This window comes from Galeopterus variegatus, unplaced genomic scaffold (assembly GCF_000696425.1).
Source record: "Galeopterus variegatus unplaced genomic scaffold, G_variegatus-3.0.2 Scaffold284, whole genome shotgun sequence".
Classification (NCBI taxonomy): domain Eukaryota; kingdom Metazoa; phylum Chordata; class Mammalia; order Dermoptera; family Cynocephalidae; genus Galeopterus; species Galeopterus variegatus.
This window is the reverse complement of record NW_007726395.1, coordinates 673499-682458: the sequence shown is the minus strand read 5'-3', so window position 1 is coordinate 682458 and position 8960 is coordinate 673499. Positions and strand designations below refer to the sequence as shown.

The window sequence follows — 8960 nt, the reverse complement described above, 5'->3', positions numbered from 1 at the left end:
TCTGAAACTCTCCAGGACCCCAATCTGCTTCTGTGCCTTGACTATTTCAGATCAGACAGGTAGGCATGAGGCAAGTCACATAGAAGGGAAAACTGGTCTAAAATGTACTTTGGACACAGACGGTGTGATAAGTGTAATGTAATTCAAGTTCAGACTACACATTCCCCATCAGAAAAAGTTATTTGCTTGTAAAGCAATTCTCCAGGATCTGGATCTGAAGGAATTCTACATGGAGAGTTCAGTTATGGCCAACTCCAGAATTTCACTGAGGCAAAACAGCACAACTAAGATGAAGGAAATGGAAATAAAAGACACTTTTTTTTCTAAGCCTAACAAAGACCAAGGTAACGTCATATGGCAATTAATCAACGAGGACAAAGTTTTTGCTACTAACCAGATTAACATGCCAGTCCTTTAAAAAAAAAAAGCCTTGCACACAACAGCAGCCATGTGTTAGCCACTTTAATATAAAATATGATAAAAACTCAATTACAAGAGTTCAAAAAGGCATAGAAAAACCAATGAGTTTCAATTTATTACAAGTTTTAAAATCTGAGACTAATTAGAAAAAAAATTATATGCTAATTTCTGCCCAGGGCTCATTTTCTTTTTTTTTTAACAATGAAACTAAAAATTACTACATGGCAACATCAATGCAACAAACAAGTAAAATCTGCAAACCCAGGTCACAAACTTATAGCTGATAATCATGGCAAGGGACACAGCCAAAGAGCAACTGATGCCTCCACTGAGTTTGAAAGAAACCCTGCCTTCTGTGAGGGCAGAGAAGAAATGTGCAAACAATTCTGCTTCAAGAAATTTGCATAGAAATAGAAAATGCTAGAGCCTTCACCACAAATGAAATTGCAAAGCCTCCACATGCTAAACTCAATCCCAGGAGCACCAAATGTTAAATTGGAGCCAAAGTAGGGCTTGGAACATTTAATTTCCAGCTATGCAACTCGCAGAGCTTAAGAATTTAGGTGTGGAAATCAGCTGTAGGCAAGCTCTTTAAAAACATGAGTTTTATACGCCATAATTGTAAAACAAGGCAGACATTTCTGCAGAATTGTTTGGATTTCAGAAGAGCACCATCAGGCATCAGGGTCTCTTTCAAAGTCACGCTTGGCAACAATTACATCTTCCTAGCCTCCCTAACAACCTTTCACAGTTCTCTAGCCTTTGCACACATTGGCACAAAATCCCAAGATGAGGCCTCGTTTTCTGCCCCAGTATCTTGCAGGCACACCTCCTTCTGTTTGCAAAATGACTTTTGACACTAAATCCAGTCATGGCCTAAGTGGCATGGAAGCAGCTATTTCCTGGGTATCTCCCATCTCCTCGGCAATCACGCCTCCTTCATGCCACCCTCCATGAAAGACACAAGAGCTCGTTACTGGGAAACACACAGGAGGCCACATCTGGAAGCTTTTATTACTCCTGTCTTCAGCTCCCTCTGCTGGAGGACAAAGTGACAGTTTGTTGCAATGACTTGTAGAAACGATTATTTACAAATTCATTTTTGTACACATTTACTTAATTTAAAACCTGGGACTTTTACAATAGCTCTCCAAGCTCTTTTATGAAAGGTAGCGGAATATGCAACAACGCTAAAGAAGCACATTTTATTTCTATAGGAAGAAAAAGAATTAGCATACATAGTCGTGTGCATTGAGTAATTTGTAATCAGAAAATGAAAATAAATGCCCCAGAAACCTGCATTTTATTGACACTGCTCTTGACTGTCACACTTTTTAAAAACAAAATAGTGACTACCCGAAGCTTGTATCTCCACACCCTTATCTACCTGCTCAAGTCAAATCGCAGTCAGTTCCCTTAGCCTTCTCTTTCTATTTTGGTATCACTACGACAAGAACAGAAATTTTCAAGAAAAAGAGTAATTACAAGTGAGTGAGTGAGTGGCGGCCTGAGTGAAGCCTTTACTACCATTTCCACTGTTCCGTCCAGTCCACACTGCAGAGATACAAGGATAAACCACCGTTTTGGTTCCCAAGTTTTATTCAAAGAACTCATACAAAATATTCCAGATAAGTGAGTTTTAATCCTCATCTTCCTCCTCTTCTTCATCCTGATTAATCTGGAAGTAACGTAATTCGTAACTCTCTTTGCTGTTAGCGACTACGCGCAACCAATCACGTAGATTATTCTTCTTCAAATATTTTTTGGTGAGATATTTCAAATACCTGCAGAGAAAGGACACTTGAGAACTGCACTGGACAGGTGGCCTTCCTGCATTCTGAAACATTTTTACTTTTATCAAACCCACACATTCAAAATCATTACAATTCAACATGTTTTTCCACCCTTCAAAAACTGCACATACAGCAAAAATACCCAGCCAATGCTCTAACATGAATAAATGTGTCAGCTGCATGTCCTCTAGGTTGGCAATTAAATTAGAACAGATTGGCCGGCCCGTGGCTCACTGGGTGAGCGTGGTGCTGGCAACACCAAGTCAAGGGTTAAGATCCCCCTACCGGTCATCTTTTAAAAAAAAAAAAAAAGAAGAAGAACAGATTAAGTAGACGTAACAGTTGTCCCTTAAACAACAACTAATACCTATAAAACGGTTTTTAGTGACCACTAGAGAAAACTATCAGTAGTAATTTGACAGGTAAGCCCATAACCTTAATACCTTTTATTGAGGAATCACCTGGTTTCCAACGAACTCCAAGTACTTCACGTCTGTCATCTCATTGATTCAAACCTCCTCTTGAGGTTGTCTCATTACCAGGGTTGCGTCTTAGGGCTGTGTTATACCTGCACTCTCCCTTCTGCCACGTGACGCTCACTACCCCAGTGCATGGGTACACAGCGCCACCCTGCCACTGTCCTCACTCCAGCAGACAGCACTCAGACTTCTAATCTGCTGCCTTACCGTGGGTGAGAGGTGAACTGTCACCACAGCAAGCTGCTCATTAGAAAACTCACTCTTTGTATAAAGGCAGGGACTGGCTTTTGTGCCCAACACCCTAACTCCATAAAGATCCCATAAGCCTGCAATTTGCTTCTTTTCTCACCTGTCTGCTTAGGAGGCCCTGAGGTTAGCTATTCCGCCTCTTCCCAAAAACTACACAGAAGAGGGAATATAACGCTACACAAACCCACTGCTGGGCAAGTTCATCTTACCAAACCTCACTTCTTCCCACTAAAAAATGGGACTCCTGAAACTTGCCATCTCCTTCAGACTGTCATGTGGACTAAACAAAATGCACAGGTAAATCCCTGGCATATCGGTAAGGACCCAAATGTTAATGAATCAACAAACTCACCATCTCCAAGAAATGAATACTGTCTTAGTGTTGCCTACGCCAACAAAACAATCTTAACAAAGATGTGAAGATCTCAGTTTATCTCTATCCACTTTCCCTACATGAAAATCAATGTGATCGTTCCATCTAAAAAGTATGCTTTCATCACTTATTATTTCTACCATGTTGCATTCAGATAAGCTGGCTTTTTTTTTTTTTTTTTAAAAAGATGACCGGTAAGGGGATCTCAACCCTTAACTTGGTGTTGTCAGCACCACGCTCACCCAGTGAGCTACTGGGCCATCCCTATATGAGATCCGAACCCGTGGCCTTAGTGTTATCAGCACCGCACTCTCCCGAGTGAGCCACAGGCCAGCCCCAGATAAGCTGTCTAATTAAAAATTTCAGGTAGCTTGAAAATTTCATAATAGAATGCTGGAGGAAAAAAATCAGGCAAAAACCTGCTGACGCTCAGAGACAAGGAAGAAAAAGCTCTAGATTAGGGACATCTTGAATGTTTCAGGAAAATAAAATTATCATCATCAAAAAAGGAAAGCTGTAATAGAAGATTAAGGGTCCTTCATTTCTCCACTGGGTAAAAAACAAAAAATCTTAGGGGCTGGCCCGTGACTCACTCGGTAGAGTGCGGTGCTGATAACTCTGAGGCCACGGATTCAGATCCCTATATCGGGATGGCCCGTTAGCTCATTTGGGAGCGCGTGGTGCTGACAACACCAAGTCAAGGGTTAAGATCCCCTTACCAGTCATCTGTTTAAAAAAAAAAATTCTGTGAAACTGAAGTAAGATGTATCAGGAGACATTTTCACCCTAGGTAAACAGGTGACAGAAAGGTTACAGAATCTTCCCCACAGACTCAGCTGAAGCCCAGCAAGCTGGATGTTTTGTTTGCCCCAGAGGCCCTAAAGTTGTATCTGTCTCTTATGCTATCAAATCTCCTTCCCTGTAAATAAATAACTCAGCCAGGCAGACCGTGCACACTTCGCATAAGCTTTAAAATTGATGTTTCACTGGTACAGTTAAAAATAAATGCAAAGGCTTGACTATAACCAGTTTGTCCCAACACAACTTAAAATTTCTCACTACTTGATTCAGTATGATTAAAAACTCCTAAGAATGTGTTAGGCCCTGGGCTAGGAGCTAGGTGTAACATGTCCAATTCTTCAGTGAGTACTGTAAAGCATTTTGACCTTATCCTCAAAACAACCATATAAAGTGGCAAGAGGCAAGTGAATTAATGTCTCCATCTTGAAAAGAAAGAAAATGGGCCCACAGTAATTAACTGGAGTGGCTTCAGTCTAAACTGAGATCTTTGGATTCTTCATCTAATGCCACAGTAGCACTTACAGGGGGAAAAAATGGAATTAAAAATGAAAGCTCTTCATTGTGATCTAGAGAAAGAGGATGCAAGACCTTCATCTTCATTTCTAAGAATACAGACTAATCAAGTCTGAGCACCTTCACTACTTGAAATACTTTAGTCTGTGAAAGACAAAATTTAAAAACAACCAAAAGTTGAATACTGTTAACTACCACAATAACATTCATTCATTCACTGCCTCCCACACTGGGCACTATTCCAGAAATTAACAGAAGCAACCACAAAACAAACTATTCGGCAGGTGGCCGTGTTCCCACCCAGGGTGAGGGTGGGCACTGGGTGCACGCTGGTCACACTCGCCTCCTTCCCGTACCTTTTGGAAAAAGGCACCTCAGAAGTCACAGTGATCTTGCTCTTGCTCCTTTCGATGGTTACGACCCCTCCACCGAGATTCCCAGCTTTTCCATTCACTTTGATTCTCTCTTGGAGAAACTGCTCCTGCAGAAATTGTCAAATTGACCAATGAGTGAAGTGACAGGTCCACCCGTCTCAAGAGAATATTTTGTTGTATTCCCAACACTGAACCAATACAGTATAGTTGTTTTTTTTAACATTTAGTCTTTTAGAAAATGATAGCAAATCTTTAGCTATTCACATAAAGTCTAAAATCTGGGAATAGCAGGTAGAAAATAGCACTCTTCAAACTTATTTACATGTATTATATACTATGAACATATCATCCTAGCATAAACATATGTGACCGCTCCCACACAAGGTCAATAGGTCAAATATACCTCTACCTGGAATGCTCAGTGGGCAACACACTCATGGGTCCAAAGCTAAACAGCAGACAGGGAAACCAAGGCCAAACTGTGCCAAGGTACACACAACTAAAGCTGCAAGCAACTTCTGAGTCTAAGGAGTATGACAGCACCGTTCTCAGCACTATGGGAGAAAGTAAGTGCTCGACCTAGCAGAAAGAGCAAGACACAGTGACCAAAAGAATTACAAGTCTGCTCCAAGCCACACACATGCTACAACAGAAGGGGCAGCCACCCCAGATCCCAGAGACAGACTCTGCAAACCCTCATGTGAGGCTGGGCGAGTCATTCTCCTCCGTGGGCTTCAGGAATCTTCATGCAAAAAGGGTTTTTTTTTGTTTTCTTGCTATTGCAATGAGGTGAAGTCCCTTTCAGCTCAAAACTCCTATAATTCTCTATTTTAAAACTCCAAAATGTTTTAACCACAGAAGAGGCAGAGAATTAGCAGGTCAGAAATCTTGACTTTTGCATCTTAAGACTCCTAAGAGACTCAAGTTTTCTACCTTAAGGAGGCTTCTAGAAGAAGGAAAGACAATCTAACACACATAGATGAGTGTATAGAGGGATTGGCTCGAACAGGAAGGGAGGCAGGGATAACGCTAGGACAGGGCCACCATGCAGATACCAAACTGGAAGAAGTCACAGAGAAAAGCAAAAAGTCACTGAACAGATAAAGAACTAAGGAGCCAACTGAGGGACTTCTTTTTTTTTTTTTTGGCAGCTGGCTGATACAGGGATCGAACCCTGGACCGTGGTGTTATCAGCACCGTGCTCCAACCAATTGACCTAACCGGCAGCCCCAGCTGAGGGACTCTGTGAAGGATAGAAATGCAAAAGGCTAAGGGCAATAAACCACAGGAGGTTACCCAAATTCCATTCTGTATAATTAGTGGCCATAGACCAAGGCTTTAATTTTTTTTATGTGAAAGTTATTTTTGTTGTAATAATACTGATCTTGGTAGTAGCTGACCTTACGGACAATGAAGAACGGATGTAAACTTAGGAGACTTCTGCACACAAATACTAAGTCTGAATTCCCCAAGTGTAGCTATTAGAGAGGAAAAAAAAAAAAAAGTACCAAAACCAAATGGCAGGTTCAAAATGTGGCAGCAAGACTATTTCCTATTTCTAGACTGAAGTCAAATAGAGGAATACTGGAGAATGAGACCAAATATAGGGACAACGAATCAGTACAGAGCAAGGTCTGAAGAAATCAAGCGCCAATCACATTCAGCAAGCAAGGTATTTTAAAGTAAACTGAAGCACCGGTGCTTAATACAATGGAAAACCTCAGGATCTGCTGCCATCTGTCTGACATTCCACAGCCAAGCAGTGAGGCCCAGGTCGGATGCAGCCCCTAGTGAGGATCAGGGCCCATTGCTTATGCTTCAGCAACCAAAGTGTGAGAGGGATGTTGGACTCAATGAAGTCTGCTTCTTTCTTGGTAACTTTTACGTAAAATCATTTTTGGAAACTAAAGGAAAGGAGGAGGAGGAAAATAAGATCATTCTCCAGTACCTATGTGCTAGAGCCCACCTTGTTTATTGTAAACCCATCTCATTTATCCCCCACAACTTTCCAGCCTCACGCACAAGAGAAAGCAAGACTTGGGAACAAACAGGTAACTTGCCCATGCTCTTAGAGGTAAATGATAACACCAGAACTGTGATGCCGCCTATAAGCCTGAACAGAGAAATGTACATTTTCCCAGTAGTATCTCAAAGGTTCATTGCAACAATGAAGATATAACTTACAAAATTGGCAGCATCCATGATTCCATCTTCTACAGGGTGGGTGCAGTCAAGTGTGAACTTCAATACTTGCTTCTTTTTTTTGCCCCCCTTGGCCACAAGCTTTTTCTAAGAAAGTATACAAACGATAAGAGATGAAGGCTCAACCAGTTCGAAAAAAAATTTAGCACCAAAAATGTCAGAAGTGCAAAAGCCCGTACTATATTTGGAGTTGGGTTCCCTTGCATGAGCACCAAATGCTGTACTCTGCCCAAGAGTGGCACGGGGATAATACGGAAGATATTGCTCTACATCTTAGGAGCCTGAGTGTCATGCCCATTTGATGGAGAAATCATTCTAGCACTCTTGACCCATTCAAGCTTTCCAGCCTCCCCAAGCTCTAAAGGTATGAAGGTCAGTCAGTTTATGAATCACAATAAAATGAACAACTCCTTCCATTTGCGCTGAGATGTCCAAACGGTTTCAGGAAATATTCCTTATACAAATAACTTGCATACCTAAAACAACTTTAATATGAAATCAATCCTTGTTCTATGTCTCCAGACTAGGGTCCCGATCCACTTTATCTCTTCTCCCTTAATTGTGTCTCACCTACCTTCTCAGGAACAGCGGAGGGAACTGCACAGTACTCTTAACTGCTTGTCCACTCTGGTTTGGACAACATTAAGGATCAAAACCTACGATCTTATTACAACACTACTGTCAACAATTTCTGGCCTTTTGACTGGTTTAATCCATTAATGAGTACTTCCAAACCACCGGTAAAAGCACATCCTATGAGGCTCCAGCTTCTTTACTCTTATAAAGCTTAATCTTATCCCTCTACAAACTCAGACATCATTAAAAACGCATCTGTACAACCTCCTTATCTGTACTTCCACTTTAAAAGGCTCTGCAGAATCTAAATACACCTTTCCAAGAATACGTCTTAACTCCCTTTCCTTTATGTTTGAAACAACTGCATCTAGGCCTTTCTATTAACTGGGTCAACTTTTCAAACATATTGCTACAACAAAAACCACTGATTTTTTTTTCCAACAACGTCTCTTCCCAGTGTCAGTCAAGAGGGCTGCTTTAAGATCTAACGCCAGAAAGACACAAGCAGCAGGCAAAAGACCTACGCACGATGGACTTGCTGCCTCCCATCGAGGTTTTAAACCAAAAGCAGACAAATATATGAAAGCATTTAAAAGCTCACCGGGCAGAAAGAGTAAGAGAAGCGGAAATGTTAACCACGGAGTGCCAACAAACGAGTAAAAGCAGGATCTTGGGGCGAAGAACATGGAAAAACAACTTTTTCGAAGTAACCTGGGAGGGCGCAGCCCTGCCCAGCCGACCCTGGCTAGAGGAGGATGGAGCTGGGCCTGGGCCCTACACCAGAAAGGATCTGTGGCAGCGCCCTGTGGCAGCACCCAGATAAACCAGCCTCCACTCTGAAAACAAACCGGCCAGGCCACCCTTCCAAGGACTATTTCCACTCGTCCCCGAGTCCTGCCCATGGGCGTCCCCAGTGCGCGACTCCCCAAGGTGGCAGGTCCCCTTCTGCTTCCCCGTTCTCCGCCCAGGTAAGCAGGCCGAGGGGCCGTGCTCCAAGCGCCAGTGACCGGCCCAGCCTGCAACCCCCCACGCCCCGGCTCCCCGGTGACCGCAGGCAGGGGACCGAGCCCGACCCGCGGGCTCTGAGAGCTCCCGGATCTCCGCGCGGGCCTCGGGCCGCGGCCTCCTCCTCCCACAACGTGCTGGGGCCGGCAGCGGCCCTGGCCTGCTCCGGCCAGCC

General features: G+C 42.9%; 1 protein-coding gene across 1 annotated transcript in view; it reads right to left on the bottom strand.

The window, feature by feature from the left end:
• Positions 1 to 445: 445 nt before the first annotated feature.
• LOC103585901 (60S ribosomal protein L22) overlaps positions 446 to 8960 on the bottom strand; it is a 16660-nt gene continuing 8145 nt past the window's right edge. The window contains exons 2-4 of the mRNA XM_008567007.1: positions 7187 to 7291; positions 4985 to 5109; positions 446 to 2204 (exon numbers count right to left, since the gene is read on the bottom strand). Of these exons, the coding sequence (XP_008565229.1) occupies positions 2060 to 2204; positions 4985 to 5109; positions 7187 to 7291 (375 nt within the window). The 3' untranslated portion in view covers positions 446 to 2059. The remainder of the gene's footprint in view (positions 2205 to 4984; positions 5110 to 7186; positions 7292 to 8960) is intronic.